The 17,945-nt window shown below is 49.2% G+C and overlaps 1 protein-coding gene across 2 annotated transcripts in view; it reads right to left on the bottom strand.

The window, feature by feature from the left end:
* The window catches only part of cep152 (centrosomal protein 152), a 112,905-nt gene that overhangs the window by 67,430 nt on the left and 27,530 nt on the right, over positions 1-17,945 (bottom strand). For both annotated transcript variants that reach the window (XM_072470697.1, XM_072470698.1), the window contains 2 exons: positions 5,042-5,182; positions 3,780-3,919 (listed from right to left, as the gene is read on the bottom strand). In XM_072470697.1, coding sequence (XP_072326798.1) covers positions 3,780-3,919; positions 5,042-5,182 — 281 coding nt within the window. The remainder of the gene's footprint in view (positions 1-3,779; positions 3,920-5,041; positions 5,183-17,945) is intronic.

The raw sequence follows: 17,945 nt of genomic DNA, 5'->3' as shown, positions 1-17,945 counted from the left end.
GATCCGCTACAATGCGGGTCCTACAGACCAATCTCCCTCCTCAATGTAGATGCCAAGGTCTTGGCCAAGGTAATGGCAATGAGAATAGAGGAATGTGTCCCAGGGTGGTTCATGAGGACCAAACTGGGTTTGTGAAGGGGAGACAGCTGAACACGAACATACGGAGGTTGTTAGGGGTAATGATGATGGCCCCACCAGAGGGTGAAACGGAGATAGTAGTGGCGATGGATGCCGAGAAAGCATTTGATAGAGTGGAGTGGGATTATCTGTGGGAAGTGTTGAGGAGATTTGGGTTCGGAGAGGGGTATGTTAGATGGGTGCAGCTGTTGTATAGGGCCCCAGTGGCGAGTGTGGTCACGAATGGACGGGGATCGGCATATTTTCGGCTCCATAGAGGGACAAGGCAGGGATGTCCTCTGTCCCCATTACTGTTTGCACTGGCGATTGAGCCCCTGGCGATAGCGCTGAGAGGTTCCAAGGGATGGAGGGGAATACTTAGGGGAGGAGAAGAACACCGGGTATCTTTATATGCGGATGATCTGCTACTATATGTGGCGGATCCAGCGGAGGGGATGCCAGAAATAATGCGGATACTTGGGGAGTTTGGGGATTTTTCAGGGTATAAATTGAACATGGGGAAGAGTGAGCTGTTTGTGGTGCATCCAGGGGAGCAGAGTAGAGAAATAGAAGACCTACCGTTGAGGAAGGTAACAAGAGACTTTCGTTACCTGGGGATCCAGATAGCTAAGAATTGGGGCACATTGCACAGGCTAAATTTGACGCGGTTGGTGGAACAGATGGAGGAAGATTTCAAGAGATGGGATATGGTAGCATTGTCAATGGCAGGGAGGGTGCAGGCGGTTAAGATGGTGGTCCTCCCGAGATTCCTTTTTGTGTTTCAGTGTCTCCCGGTGGTGATCACGAAGGCTTTTTTCAAAAGGATAGAAAAGAGTATCATGGGTTTTGTTTGGGCCGGGAAGACTCCGAGAGTGAGGAAGGGATTCTTACAGCGTAGTAGGGATAGGGGGGGGGTGCTGGCGCTACCGAGCCTAAGTGAGTATTATTGGGCCGCTAATATTTCAATGGTGAGTAAGTGGATGGGAGAGGAGGAAGGAGCGGCGTGGAAGAGATTAGAGAGGGCGTCCTGTAGGGGGACCAGCCTGCAGGCTATGGTGACAGCCCCATTGCCGTTCTCACCAAGGAACTATACCACGAGTCCGGTGGTGGTAGCTACACTGAAGATTTGGGGACAGTGGAGACGACATAGGGGAAAGACCGGAGCACTGGGGGGGTCCCCGATAAGAAACAACCATAGGTTTGCCCCGGGGGGAATGGATGGGGGATATGGAATGTGGCAAAGAGCAGGTATAACGCAATTGAAAGATCTATTTGTGGATGGGAAGTTTGCGAGTCTGGGAGCGCTGACCGAGAAATATGGGTTGCCCCAAGGGAATGCATTCAGGTACATGCAATTGAGGGCTTTTGCGAGGCAACAGGTGAGGGAATTCCCGCAGCTCCCGACACAAGAGGTGCAGGACAGAGTCATCTCAAAGAAATGGGTGGGGGACGGTAAGGTGTCGGATATATATAGGGAAATGAGAGACGAAGGGGAGACTATGATGGACGAACTAAAAGGGAAATGGGAAGAAGAGCTAGGGGAGGAGATTGACGAGGGGATGTGGGCAGATGCCCTAAACAGGGTAAACTCGTCGTCCTCGTGCGCCAGGCTAAGCCTGATTCAGTTTAAGGTATTACACAGGGCACATATGACTGGAACACGGCTCAGTAAATTTTTTGGGGTGGAGGATAGGTGTGCGAGGTGCTCGAGAAGCCCAGCGAATCATACCCATATGTTTTGGTCATGCCCGGCACTACAGGGGTTTTGGATGGGGGTGACAAAGGTGCTTTCGAAAGTAGTAGGAGTCCGGGTCGAACCAAGCTGGGGGTTGGCTATATTTGGGGTTGCACAAGAGCCGGGAGTGCAGGAGGCGAAAGAGGCCGATGTTTTGGCCTTTGCGTCCCTAGTAGCCCGGCGCAGAATATTGCTAATGTGGAAAGAAGCCAAGCCCCCGGGGGTGGAGACCTGGATAAATGATATGGCGGGGTTCATAAAGTTAGAGCGGATTAAGTTCATCCTAAGGGGGTCGGCTCAAGGGTTTACTAGGCGGTGGCAACCGTTCGTCGAATATCTTGCGGAAAGATAGATAGGGGAGAACAAAGAAGGCAGCAGCAGCGGCCCAGAACTTTGGGGGGGGGGGGGGGGGGGGCTGAGACAAGGCAGTTGCCAATTAGGGCTAGTTTTTATTTTTTGTTATTTAATATTTATTTATTTGTTGTTGTTTTTGTTTAAATTTAAAAAGGTCATTATTATCTGTATTGTTACAATGTTGTGTAAAGGATGCACAATGTACTGTGTTGGTTGACCAAAAATTTTCAATAAAATATTATTTAAAAAAAAAGAAGTGACAAGAACCTCTCCCGTTACAATCTGAATATCCACGTTAAATATCCCTGAAAAAGTCAAGTCTCATGAAAGAACAATAACTGGGGTTTTAAACAGCGTCCTGACTGCTGAACAGTAGTTTTAATTCTGAAAAACAAATCTATATTGGGAGAATTGTTTACACTATCCTAGCTTTTAATACAAGTTTATGATATTTCAGTTTCCACAATAATCTCACTTCTGCCCAAATGTTTATTTTGTTACTGAGAGCCATCAAAACTTTTCATTTTGCACTCATCAGGACACTTCACATGAATACCAGTCACAAAGAGAACAGTTTATACTACAAGAGAAGAATGCTGATTGATCGGTAGAGGCATTGCCATGGAAAATGCACCAGGGAACAATTAACTACCATGGGGTATAGGCATGATTGCCATGTATGTGAAAGGAGCGTAGATGTTATTGTCACGTAGGCAAAATAAAGTCACTTTGCAACAAAAGAATCTGGTAAGCAGCAATGAAATTAATAGTTAATAAACTGATTTTAAAAAAAAAACCTGGATAATTAGGTTGCTCGAATTGCCTTCTCTTTCAACAGTGCCATGGACGTTTTGAACATGGCATCGCCTAACGTCCCTTCTGAAAGGCAATTTTAGACAATATAGTACTCCCTCACTAGGTGTTCAAATCGTGGAGTGAGGCATTAATGACAATGCTTCTAATTAAGCAAAGCTGATCCTTTACACAATAGAATTAAATCACTTTGCACTTTTCAATTGTATAGATAGCTCATACAGTATTCAAAACAAATCAAGGAATCCCATTTACGCAATTATATAATTGAGTTCGTGACAGACTGCATGATTGTATTATTACATATAATCACTGCATAACAATGAATTATTTTGAACATCAGGGGAGATTTTTCTAGTTGTGTCTAGGTATACTCGATCATCTGGATGCATAAAAGGTAAAAGGCAAGCAGTTGGAGCGCATACCTCTAGGGCAACAAACTGAATTCATAAAGAGGAAAAAAGGGCAGATTCCTGACTGGCATGGGCTAAGTTTCTCACAATTCAAGGTGCCTAGGCATCTTGTATACTTCTTTAGAACTAGTTTCTCAGGATAAATATTGAGTCAAGCTTTTATGCCAAATTATTTGACAACAGAGTCCCTTGAGGTAAAGTACATGTTCCCTTTACATACAATAAAAAAATGCTTTCATTACTCAGTTAACAGTATTTGATCTCTGCAGTGAGTGCTAAATTTCATTTTGAAAGCCTGAAGGTGTACAGATTTGTGGTTGTAAGGAAAACCAAACTTTTATGCTTGCCTCTTGTTCGCTGGCACTCAGATCTTGAACCCTGGATTCCAATGCTTTAATTTGGCCTTCAAGGTGAATTTCTTGTTCTTTTGCATCTTGAAGTAACTTCTGCAACTCCTGACAACTGATAGCAATGCCATCTTTTTCTCCTGTAAAACAGCATAACTTAGTGAAAATGTTTTATTACCTGGCTAATTATATTACAATTTACAGTACTAGTCTCAAATTGACCTCAAAATGGTAACGCTTAACCCCAAGTACATAATCTATTTGCGTCTGTGCCTTATTGTGGAAGTATTTGAGATGTTAAATTGATGCTTTGCTTATTCTGGTGAACAAAAGAGCTCCCATAGTTCTATTTAAAGAGTTTGATATTGCTTCCAGTGTCCTGGCCAACATTTATCCTTCACCAACACCACTGACAAAAAATACAACAGCTTCAGTCACTGATCTCATTGCTGTTTGCCATACCTTACCAGATGAAAACTGGCCAGTTCATTTGCCGCTACTTCAAAAACAACAGTAATATCACTTCATAAGTAATTAATTGATTGCAAATTTATATGACACACTAAAATCTTATTTTATAAATATGTCTTGCATAATAACATTTCACAGAAGTACTATTTTACTTGTGCCCCCATCACACATATATAAACTGCTCATGGAACATTCTCTTCACCCATTTTGAGTAAATGGCACTCTTGCAATAAAAGTAGCAAATATTTTACATAGAATTTACAGTGCAGAAGGAGGCCATTCGGCCCATCGAGTCTGCACCGGCCCTTGGAAAGAACACCCTACCCACGTTCCACACCTCCACCCTATCCCCATAACCCAGTAACCCCACCCAACACTAAGGGCAATTTTGGACACTAAGGGCAATTTATCATGGCCAATCCACCTAACCTGCACATCTTTGGACTGTGGGAGGAAACTCCTCACCCGGAGGAAACCCACGCACACACGGGGAGGACGTGCAGACTCCGCACAGACAGTGACCCAAGCCGGGTATCGAACCTGGGACCCTGGAGCTGTGAAACAATTGTGCTAACCACAATGCTACCGTGCTGCCCAAATATTGATTAGTAGCAATCAAGATCAAATTTAAATTTATTTCAGAAAGAACAGGCCAAGATGATGCATTTCCACAAAATATGAATGCCATTAACAGAATATCACCAATTAACGAAGAATGTCACTTAATCTCTTCTTAAATAAAATAGTACATCATAACTTACACCTGTTGAAATACAAGGTTACTCTATTACCTTTAGTCATGGCGAACTGGTGATTCAAATATCTGATCTCACGAGCAAACTCTTCCTGCTTATGCTGCATTTCCTCCAACTGCCTTCCTCGTGCATTGTAAAGTATTTGTAATTGGGCAAACTGATGAGCTTCTGGAGAAACTGCAGAACAAAAATATTCTAGCATTTAAAAATAAATAAGACAAAGTTGAATAGGTTTCTTGGCTTTTTGCAAATTCATGGATCACAATAAGGCTGATTAATTACAAGATAATTATATCTTCAGTAATAATGCAACGTATTGTACATTTTTCCAGGAAATTTCTATCTTTAATAAATGTCAGTTGCTGTGCTGGCACAAATAGTCATAGGGTAACAAGATATATCTTAGCTACGAATGCCATGAAAAACACAAGTAACAGAAGATAATGGGACAATCACGAGCCTAAGGACTTAGCACGAGTAAACAAATAAACAACAGATTTTATACTAAAGCCAAATACTGCAGATGCGGAAATTTTACTTAAATTGCTAAAAGTTCCTTATAGAATTTGTAAATCTGACAATCTTCATCGCGTTAACCTGCATAAAATATGTATTATGCATACTACTAGTACTAATAATAATCATCACCTTCATTATTGTCACAAGTAGACTTAAATTAACACGGCAACGAAGTTACTGTGAAAATCCTCTAGTCGCCACACTCTGGCGCCCGTTCGGGTACATGCAGGGAGAATTCAGAATGTCCAATTCACCTAACAAGCATGTCTTTCCGGACTTGTGGGAGGAAACCAGAGCACCCGAAGGAAAGCCACGCAGACACAGGGAGAACATGCAAACTCCACACAGTGACCCAAGCGGGAATCGAGCCGGGACCCTGGCGCTGTGAAGAAACAGTGCTAACCACTGTGCTACCGTGTGCATACTACAAGAACTTAAACGAATCAGCACAGAAAATTAAATGTCAGGAAAAAAGCTTAATGGGCAAGGGTCATTAATCAATAAAGAAAAAACTTTCATCAAAACTTCCTGATGAAGTCAACTGATGCACTAAATTTCAAATTATGATAATTCAGTAAATGAGGGGAGCTTACTACAATATATTTTCACTGCATTTGGTGCACAATATAACAGTGTCAAGTGCAAAATTCATAAAGATTACATACTCTTTGGTGATCGTGAAAATAAGCAAAAGGTTCAATTAAGTGAGGGACATTCATTTTAGTTGAAGCAAAAATGAAAAAACTTGGATAAATTTGATAAGTGATATTTCAGAACATTAATTTATGTCATGTGAGAGTCCCTTTAAGAAATGGATGTTTACGCAATGTACCTTTAAGAAAATGCAGTGATGTCAGAGGGTCGGTGGAGCTGGGTTTTAGGTCAGCCATTTTGAGGTTTGTGTTTGAAAAAGAGCTGGTGTGTGTCTGTGTTTCCAGAGAGCTGCAGTTTGAAAAAGCAGCTCGTGTATGTGTGTGTGTTTCCAGCGAGCTGCAGTTTAGAGGAAAAGAGCTTGGGGAGTGTCTGTTTGCAGTAAGCTGGATTTGCTGTGATCTCTGCCATGAAAGACGATCTCTGGATCATTTGGGTGATTTAAACTCATAATAGTAAAGCCTTTAACCTGATGTGATTCTGTTTAAAGGTGTTAAGTCTCTTGGAAGTTTGAAGGAACATTTTGAGAGATTATTTACTGCTGTAATATTTTCGGAGTTATCTTTGAAGAAAGGGGTGTTAAGAGATCCAATGTTTATTTAAGATGTTAAGTTAAGCTCATGGAATAAACATTGTTTTGTGTTTAAAACCCCACGTGTCCATAATTGTAATCCCACACCTAGGAAAAACAACAAATACATTAAAGGGGGAGGTTGGTTGAACTCCATGATACATTTTGGGGTTCTGAAAATGCCTCTCCCATAACATTGAAAACTGAAAGATTAGCTAGGAACAATTGATCCTAACTATTGTGTCATGATATTCAATCACACATCACAACACACACATCATGATAGACAGACCAACAGACCAATTAGCACACATAACACGACAGCCAATCACAGACAAGAACAGACACAGTATAAGACAAGAAACACGACACCTCCTGGGCAATCCATCTGGAGACAGGACAAGGCCAGGACCTCATTAACAAGACACTCACACAGTCACCACGTGCCGAGTACCAAGTCAGATGTGTAAATAACTAGTTGGAATGAAACTGCGTTGTACCAATCGCAACAGTGTTGGTTCGTCTGTACCTCAGAGCACCCAACACCACATGGTACCAGTGAGTGAATCGATACTTACCGGCAAATCTGCCATCCTGAGCCATCGACAGCCACAACAAACCGCAGCCGTTGCAAGTCGCTGGGAACCTGGGCACCAATTGGAAGCTCTTCAAGCAGCGATTCGAACTGTTCATGCGAGCCAACGAAAAACAGGGCGCCTCGGACGAAACAAAGATTGCCATGCTCCTCACTACCGCAGGTCAGCACGCCATCGCTGTATACAACTCCTTGGTGTTCGCGGAAGGCGAGAACAAATCTAAATATGACACGGTCCTCCTCAAGCTCGACCAGCACTTCAACGTTGCGGTCAATGAAAGCTTTGAGAGGTATATCTTTCAACAGCGCCTACAAGGTAAGGATGAGCTCTTTCAGTCCTTCCTGACGCACCTCCGCATACTCGCGCAGTCCTAGGGTTCCAGCACCACCTCAGAGTCCATGATCCGGGACCAGATCGTTTTTGGCGTTGCCTCCAGTGGCCTACGCCAGCAGCTTCTAAAAATTAAAGGCCTGACCTTAGCATCTGCAGTTGAAGCCCGTGTCCTGCATGAAAATGTGACCAGCCGCTATGCCCAATTTCAGGCGACCGAATCGGCACGGAGGGGGTCCCAAGCGGTCGGATCAGCAAGCCAGGCCGCCCACGAGGCCGAACGCATCCAATCGAGTTTCTCCCGGCCCACAGCCCGGACGAGGGCGGCCGTTTCGCGCGCTTTTTGAGGCCTCCCGCGTTTGTGCGCGCCAAAACCTACGGCAACACTGAGGGACGTGCTGCGCAGGCGCGCCCGACGCAAGACCGAACTGCGCATGCGCAGTGGCGTAACGAACGCCATGACGTGCGGCAACTGTGGAGCTGCACATTTAAAAGGGCAATGTCCTGCAAAAACCCAACAATGCCTACGCTGTGGCAAGATGGGCCACTACGCTGCCTACTGTCGAGCGGCTCAACCTGTGGATCTTCCACATCTCCGACAACCTCGCAGACACGTGCGGACCATCCAGCCTCCACATCGCGACATCCAAACCGACGACACAGATGACCAAGACACATTCCGGGTTGCGGTAATTGATGTGAACCGGGTCAACACCATCAATCCGGCCGATGAATGGAGTGCCACCCTGACGGTCAACCGATCGCCGATCACTTTCCGCCTGGACACTGGCGCCTCCGCCAACCTCATAGCATGGTCAGCATTCTATGCCATTTGGCATCATCTCGGCATCTGAGGTCTTCCACAGGATCATGGAGCAGATGATGGAAGGCATCGAAGGGGTGCGCGTATATGTGGACGATGTCATCATCTGGTCCACCACACCGCAGGAGCACATACATAGTCTCCAACGCATTTTTGCCCGCATACGGGAAAACGGCCTGCGCCTCAACCGAGCCAAGTACGCCTTTGGCCAGACCGAATTGAAGTTCCTGGGGGAACATATCTCCCGGTCAGGGGTCCGTCCAGATGCAGACAAGGTGAGCGCCATCACAGCCATGCCGCAGCCGGCCGACAAGAAGGCTGTCCTACGCTTCCTTGGCATGGTCAACTTCCGAGGGAAATTCATTCCCAACCTTGCCTCCCACACAACGACTCTGCGCCACCTCGTCAAAAAATCTACAGAGTTCCAGTGGCAACACGCACACCAGCTGGAATGGGAGGAGCTCAACTGCAAACTCACCACGGCACCAGTGTTGGCGTTCTTCAGCACGTCTCGTCCCACCAAAATCTCAACTGATGCCAGCCAATCCGGCATTGGAGCAGTGCTCCTGCAGAAGGATGACACGTCGTCATGGGCCCCGGTTGCCTATGCATCGCAGGCCATGACCCCCACAGAGCAGCGCTACGCGCAAATCGAAAAAGAATGCCTGGGCTTGCTAACCGGTTTAGACAAGTTCCACGATTACGTCTATGGTCTTCCACGGTTCACGGTCGAAACTGACCACCGCCCCCTGGTCAGCATAATAAACAAGGACCTGAACGAGATGACCCCTCGCCTCCAGCGCATCCTACTTAAACTCAGGAGGTACGACTTCCAACTGGTCTACACTCCAGAGAAGGACCTCATCGTGGCGGATGCCCTATCCAGAGCAGTGAGCACGCCGCCAGATACGGAGGGGTTCGTATGTCAGGTCGAGGCACAGGTGGCCCTGACAGCGGCAAATCTGCCGGCTGACGACTCCAGTCTGGCCCGCATCCGCCGAGAGACAGCGGCCGACCCCCTTTTACAGCGAGTGATGAGCCACACGACGGGAGGATGGCTCAAAGGGCAGTGCCCGCAGTTCTATAATGTACGAGACGACCTAGCCATCATTGATGGGATCCTTCTGAAGCTGGACCTGATTGTGATTCCGCACAGTATGCGCCAGCTGGTTCTCGATCAAATACACGAAGGCCACTTGGGGGTCGAGAAGTGCAGACGGAGGGCCCGAGAGGCGGTATACTGGCCGGGCATCAGTGACGATATTGCCAACATGGTGTGATCAACTGTACAACCTGCCAAAGGTTTCAGCCGGCACAACCTCCTGAGACGCTTCTGCCCCATGAGCTGGTGACGTCCCCCTGGGCGAAGGTGGGTGTCGACCTATTTCACGCGCTTGGCATGGACTATGTTATCATAGTGGACTACTTCCCCAATTACCCAGGAGTCATACGCCTGCACGATCTGACGTAGTCTGCTGTCATCAGGGCCTGCAGACACCTTTGCTCGCCACGGCATTCCAAGGACTGTAATGTCGGACAATGGGCCCTGTTTTGCCAGCCATGAATGGTCATCCTTTGCGGCCTCGTATGGCTTCACACACGTGACGTCCAGCCCTCTGCATCCCCAGTCCAATGGAAAGGCGGAGAAGGGCGTTCACATTGCCAAGCTGCTCCTCTGCAAGGCTGGCGCTGCTGGATCGGACTTCTACCTCGCCCTGCTGGCCTGTCGCTCGGCCCCACTAGCCACGGGTCTCTCGCCAGCACAGCTGCTGATGGGTCGCGCCCTCAGAACCACTGTTCCTTCCATCCTGGCACCAACAATAGACCATGCTCCGGTACTGCATAGGATGCAACTGCAGCGCGATCGCCAGAAGAGATCGTACGACACAAGGGCAACTGATCTTCCCTCCCTGGCACCTGGAGACAACGTCCACATTCACCTACCAGACGGTGGCTGGTCAGCACCTGCCGAAGTTCTCCGACACGTGGCTCCCCGCTCGTTCCTGGTACTCATGCCGGATGGATTCGTGCGTAGGCGCAATCGCCGAGCCCTTCGCCTACTTCCACGCTCGCAACGGAACCATACACAGACGCCGTGTCCTCCACTGGTTCCTGATAGCAACTTAGTGGAGCTGCCATATACCATGCCTCTTCTGTCGCCGCCCGTGGCCAGGCTCGCACCTCAGCCGGTGGTTCTCAACCCACCCTTGAGGCGGTCAACCCGAATTCGTCGCCCACCTACTAGACTGGACTTATGAGACGGTTCACACGTCAAATTTTAGCAACTACTGTATTGTAACATGTCACTGTTTTATCGTTCCAGGCCTCGTTTGATCGGTCCAAATTTCAACGTTCTTCTTTTGTTATGGTACAACCTCGTTAGCATGTCACACCTGACATCGCCCCTTGTATATAGTTACGCCACATGTACATGCTGTAAATATCACGCACACACACCTTTAGCTGCACTCAGGACACATTTATATTTATAACCACGTAGGCACATAATCTTGTAAAAAAGGGAGGATGTCATGATATTCAAACACACATCACAACACACACATCATGATAGACAGACCAACAGACCAATTAGCACACATAACACGACAGCCAATCACAGACAAGAGCAAACACAGTATAAGACAAGAAACACGACACCTCCTGGGCAGTCCATCTGGAGACAGGACAAGGCCCGGGCCTCATTAACAAGACACTCACACAGTCACCACGTGCTGAGTACCAAGTCAGATGTGTAAATAACTAGTTGGAATAAAACTGCGTTGTACCAATCGCAACCGTGTTGGTTCGTCTGTACCTCAGAGCACCCAACACCACATATTGGACAAGATGTTGTTGTGATAATGATAAAATGGCCAGTGTTCACTGGCATTACTCCAATGAACCCAACAGCAACTTCAGGAGTCCAGACGTATGCAGAATAACATAACCCAGAATTCCAGAAATTGCTTCAGTGGAGTCTGCGTTGGGTGTACTCACCATCCTGACTTGGAAATATATGGCCATTCCTTCATTGTCACTTGGACAAAATCTTGGAACTCCCTAAAAGCAATGCGGATTGCAGTGGTTTCAAAAGGCAGCTCACCACCACCTTCTCAAGGGCAATTAGAGGTGCACAATAAATGCTGGTTCAGTGTCAAATGCCCACAATTCACAAAATAATTTAGAAAATACTGTAGAGGTTCCCAGGCTGCAATCAACTGTGCCATCAGAATTTGACAAAAACTTCTAATTCTACACTGTTCTGTGCAAAACCAAAAAGTTACATCTTGTTCAACGAGTTATAATTTGGTTTTTTTAAACAACATACAACTTCATAATTACTGCTAAATATCCACACTGGCCATAAAAGCCAATTTTATAATTGCAGAATGTCAGATTTCCCAAAAATACTTTAAAAATTGAAGATTTGAAAAAACATTTAAAAACACATTTATGCAGCGGCAGTGGCACAGTGGTTAGCACTGCTGCCTACAGCGCTGACGACCTTGTTTCAATCCCGGCCGTGGGTCACTGTCCGTGTGGAGTTTGTACATTCACACAGTGTCTGCGTGGGTTTCATCCCCACAACCCAAAGATGTGCATGGTGGATGGATTGGACAGACTAGATTGCCCCTTAATTAGAACAAATAATTGGCTATTCTAAATGTATTAAAAAAAACATCTTTTATTTTAGCTTCTGCCCCAATCGAAATAGTCATTTAATTTTTTAAGCCTGTTAAAAGTGAAGTTTAACTAATTTTAATTTCCACATTTGATGTGGGTGGGTGAATACTTTAATTTGATTGCTTGCCAAATTGCTCGCTGATATTATTGCTGCTAAAAAGCAAAGCATCCCCTTGACTGCCATCAGGAAAGCAGAAACCCCCGCCAGAGCTTGCTAGATCTTTTGGGAAGCTTTCTTCCAGGTCAGTAGCATGTACTTGTTTTTTGTCGCTGACAAGACTCCATTTTTAAAAAAAATATATATATTTATTAAGAATTTTCAAACAAAAATTTTCACCCTTACAAACAAACACCACCACCCCCGCCCCCGGTAACAAAAAGAAAGAAAGCTCACATTGCAAGACATGAACATGGTAAATCGATATGATACAGAGCTTTGTACATTGGATTCCTCCCGTACATGTCAGTTTTCCGGCTCATTCATGTATTTTCTTGCTCGAATGCCCCCCAAATAAACCCCCCTCCCCCCCCCCCCCACGAAAGATATCCCCCCCTCCCCCCCCCCGGGTTGCTGCTGCTGCTGACCGACCTTCATCTAACGCTCCACGAAATAGTCTAGGAACGGTTGCCACCGCCTGTTGAACCCCTGCGCAGACCCTTTCAAGGCAAACTTTATCCTCTCCAACTTGATAAACCCTGCCATATCATTTATCCAGGCCTCCACACTGGGGGGGCTTCGCCTCCTTCCACATTAGCAAGATCCTTCGCCGGGCTACTAGGGACGCAAAGGCCAGAATGCCGTCCTCTTTTGCCTCCTGCACTCCCGGCTTGTCCACTGCTCCAAATAGTGCTAGCCCCCAGCCTGGCTTGACCCGGACTTTCACCACCTTAGATACTGTTCCCACCACTCCCCTCCCGAACCCCTCCAGTGCCGGGCATGACCAAAACATATGGACATGGTTTGCCGGACTTCCTGAGCACCTCCCACATCTGTCCTCCACCCCAAAGAACCTACTCAGCCTCGCCCCCATCATATGCGCTCGATGAACCACCTTAAATTGTATCAGGCTAAGCCTGGCACACGAAGAGGAGGAATTAACCCTACTTAGGGCATCAGCTCATAGCCCCTCCTCAATCTCCTCCCCCAACTCCTCCTCCCATTTACCCTTCAGCTCCTCTACCAACGCCTCCCCCTCTTCTTTCATCTCCTGGTATATCGCCGACACCTTGCCCTCTCCGGCCCATACACCTGAAATCACCCTATTTTGAATCTCCTGTGCCGGGAGCAACGGGAATTCCCTCACCTGTCGCCTCACAAATGCCCTCACTTGCATGTACCTGAAAGCATTTCCCGGGGGTAGCCCAAACTTCTCCTCCAGTGCCCCTAGGCTCGCAAACGTCCCATCAATGAACAGGTCCCCCATTCTTCTAATCCCTGCCCGATACCAGCTCTGAAACCCCCCCGTCCATCCTCCCTGGGACAAACCGATGGTTACCCCTGATCGGGGACCACACCGAGGCTCCCATTGCACCCCTATGCAGTCTCCACTGGCCCTAGATCTTTAGCGTTGCCGCCACCACCGGACTCGCGGTGTACCTTGTCGGCGAGAGCGGCAGCGGTGCCGTCACCAGCCCCCCCAGGCTCGTTCCTTTGCAGGATGCCATCTCCAACTTCCTCCATGCCACCCCCTCTCCCTCCATCACCCACTTACGGATCATCACCACATTGGCTGCCCAGTAGTAGCCACCCAGATTCAGCAGCACCAATAATCAACCCTCCTCTGTCCCTACTGAGATCCAGAAACCCCCTCCTTACCCTCGGGGTCTTACTCGTCCACACAACTCGTAATGCTCCTGCCTACCCTCTTAAAAAAGGCCTTGGTGATCACAATTGGAAGGCACTGGAACAAAAAAAGAAACCTCGGGAGGACCACCATTTTGACCGACTGCACTCTACCCGCTAGCGAGAGCGGCAACATGTCTCATCGTTTGAAGTCCTCCTCCATCTGCTCCACCAGCCTCGTCAAATTAAGTTTATGTAGGGCCCCCCAACTCCTACCTATTTGGATCCCCAAGTACCGAAAGCTCCTTTCCGCCCTCCTCAACGGTAGATCGTCTGTCCCCCTTTCCTGGTCTCCTGCCTGTGCTACAAAGAGCTCACTCTTCCCTACCTTGAGCTTATAGCCCGAAAAATCCCCAAACTCCCTTAGAGTCTGCATGGCCTCCACCATCCCCTCCACTGGATCCGCCACATATAACAACAGGTCGTCTGCGTAAAGCAACACTCGATGCTCCTCTCCCCCTCAGTCCACCCCCCTCCATTTCCTAGACTCCCTTAATGACATGGCCAAGGGTTCAATTGCTAATGCAAACAACAGGGGGGACAGGGGGCACCCCTGCCTTGTCCCTCGATACAGCCGAAAATACTCCAACCTCCGCCGATTCGTAACCACACTCGCCACCGGGGCTCTATATAGGAGCTTAACCCAGCTAATAAACCCTCCCCCGAACCTCCGCAGAACTTCCCAAAGGTACTCCCACTCTACTCGGTCAAAGGCCTTCTCCGCGTCCATAGCCGCCACTATCTCCACCTCTCCCTCCACCGATGGCATCATTATCACGTTTAGGAGCCACCGCACATTGGTGTTTAGCTGCATGCCCTTTACAAATCCCGTCTGGTCCTCGTGAATCACCCCCGGGACACAGTCCTCGATCCTCGTAGCCAGCACTTTTGCCAGCAACTTAGCATCCACGTTGAGGAGCGAGATCGGCCTGTACGACCCACATTGCAGTGGGTCCTTATCCCGTTTCAGGATCAAAGAGATCGTCGCCTCAGACATTGTCGGGGGCAGGGTCCCTCCCTCCCTTGCCTCATTAAAAGTCCTCACCAGCAACGGGGCTAACAGGTCTACGTACTTCCTATAGAACTCAACCGGGAACCCATCCGGTCCCGGGGCCTTCCCTGCCTGCATACTCCCCAGACCTTTAATCAGCTCCTCCAACCCAATTGGTGCCCCCAAACCAGCCACCTCCTGCTCCTCTACCCTCGGGAACCTCAGTCGGTCCAAGAATCGTCGCATCCCCACTTCCCCCGCTGGGGGCTGGGATCTGTACAGCTCCTCATAGAAGGCCTTGAATGCCTTGTTTACTTTCATCGCACTCCGCACCGCAGCTCCCCTTCCATCCTTGACTCCACCTATCTCCCTCGCTGCCATCCTCTTACGGAGCTGGTGTGCCAGCATCCGGCTCGCGTTCTCCCCATGCTCATACGTCGCCCCCTGCGCTTTCCTCCACTGTGCCTCTGCCTTCCCGGTGGTCAACAGGTCGAACTCAGTCTGGAGATTTTGCCTTTCCCCAAGTAGTCCCTCTTCAGGGGCCTGTGTATCTCCTGTCCACTCTTAAAATCTCCCCCACTAACCTCTCCCTTTCCCTGCCCTCTCTCTTCTCCCTATGAGTCCTGGTGGAGATTAACTCTCCCCTGACCACCGCCTTTAGCCCCTCCCATACTACCCCCACCTGCACCTCCCCGTTGTCGTTGGCCTCAAAGTACCTTTCAACGCACCCCCTCACCCTCCCGCACACCGCCTCATCTGCCATCAGTCCCACATCCAACCGCCACAACGGACGTTGGTCCCTCTCCTCTCCCAACTCCAGTTCCACCCAGTGCGGGGCGTGATCTGAAATGGCTATGGCCGAATACTCCGTTCCCTCCACTTTCGGGATCAGCGCCCTGCCCAGAACAAAAAAATCTATCAAAATCTAACAAAAAAGTAGGCTTTGTGCACGTGGGAGAAAAAAAAAATTCCCTGGCCTGCGGCCTGGCAAACCTCCATGGATCCACTCCCCCCATCTGGTCCATAAACCCCCTAAGCACCTTGGCCGCAGCCAGCCTCTTTCCGGTCCTAGATCTGGAGCGATCCAGTGCTGGGTCCAACACAGTGTTGAAATCCCCACCCATTATCAAGCTTCCTACCTCCAGGTCTGGAATGCTCCCAAACATACGATTCATGAATCCAGCATCGTCCCAGTTCGGGGCGTATACATTTACCAATACCACCCACGTCCCCTGCAACCTACCGCTCACCATCACGTATCGACCTCCATTGTCCACTACAATATTCTTTGCCTCAAACGAATATGCAGTTGAGCCGGTGCCAACTAGCGCATGCGCTTCCTCACCAATATTGCCACCCCTCTGTTCTTCGCATCCAGCCCCAAATGGAATACCTGTCCTACCCATCCCTTTCTTAACCTGACCTGGTCTGGCACCTTCAAATGTGTCTCCTGGAGCATGACCACGTCTGCCTTCAGTCCCTTTAAGTGCGCGAACACTCGGGCCCTCTTTACCGGCCCATTCAGGCCCCTCACATTCCACGTTATCACCCCCCCCCCCCCCCCGACTAGCCATCACCTTTTCTAGGCCAGTCCCGTGCCCGCGCCACCCTCACCCTCCAGTCCCCCAGACGGGGGACTCCTGCCCCGACCACCTCTTCTGTGACCAATTCCCCCTCGGCCAGTGCAGCAGCAACCCTATTCTCTTCCCCCCCCCCCCCGCTAGACACAAGTCTAGCTCCTTTGCTCCCCCCATAACACTCCCGTAAGTCAGCTGACTCCTGCTGACCCCGACCCCCCCCCCCCCCCCCCCCCCCGTGTGGGAATCTCCCCTCCCCAACAAACAGTGTGCGCTCCCCCCCCCGCCCCCGCCGTCCTTCCCTAGCGTGGGAAAAAACCCGCGCTTTCCTGAGCTTGCCCCGCCCCCTCTGGCGCAGCTCCTGTCGCGGCCTTCTCATTTCCCCCATCGCCGAGCCTCCCCTCCCTCCAGCACCACCTTCTCGCACAGTCTTCTCACCCGATCCCTTTCCCCATCCCCATCCATCACCCAACCCGTGGAACATTTCCTGCGCGTGATTAAAACCCGGTGCACAACAAACATCCAACATCTCCCCCACCCCCACAAACCCTGTTTGAGTCCAACTTTTCAGTTTGGATAAAGGTCCAAGCCTCCTCAGGCGTTTCAAAGTAGTGATGTTGATCCTGGAATGTGACCCACAATCGCGCTGACTGCAGCATTCCGAATCGCACTCCCTTCCGATGCAGCACCGCCTTGGCCCGGTTGAAACCCGCTCTCTTCTTTGCCACCTCAGTGCTCCAGTCCGGGTAGATTCGGATCTCCGCATTCTTCCAGCTGCTACTCCTCTCTTTCTTGGCCCATCTCTCTCTCTGTCCGTGAAATGGTGAAACCTCACCACAATCGCCCTTGGCGGCTCGTTGGCCTTGGGCCTCCTCGCCAGCACCCGATGTGCCCCATCCAGCTCCAGAAGCCTCGGAGGGGCCTCCGCATAAATTAGCAACTCAAGCATCGTGCTCGCATATGCCCCGGCGTGGGCCCCCTCCACTCCTTCAGGGAGACCCAGGATCCGAAGATTCTTTCTCCTCGACCTGTTCTCCAGGTCTTCGAATCTTTCCGCCCACCTTTTGTGCAGCGCCTCGTGCCTCTCCAGCTTCACCGCCAGGCCCAAGATCTCATCCTCGTTCTCATCAACTTTTTTCTGCACCTCCTGGATCTTTACCTCGTGGGCCTTCTGGGTAGGGTAATCCCTAATCCTTCGATTGCCGACAGCATAGGCGCCAGCATCTCTTTCCGCAGCTCCTCAAAACAGTGCTTGATAAACTCTTGCAGCTCCGGCCCGCATTCCACTTTATCTCCGGCCGCCGCCATCTTGTTTTTCTTCCCTCGCTGCCCTCTCTGCTCCAACGCCGCTTTTT

Source organism: Scyliorhinus torazame, chromosome 12 (genome assembly GCF_047496885.1).
Source record: "Scyliorhinus torazame isolate Kashiwa2021f chromosome 12, sScyTor2.1, whole genome shotgun sequence".
Classification (NCBI taxonomy): domain Eukaryota; kingdom Metazoa; phylum Chordata; class Chondrichthyes; order Carcharhiniformes; family Scyliorhinidae; genus Scyliorhinus; species Scyliorhinus torazame.
Note: the sequence above shows the minus strand (reverse complement) of the source record. Positions and strands in the feature narration are given on the sequence as shown.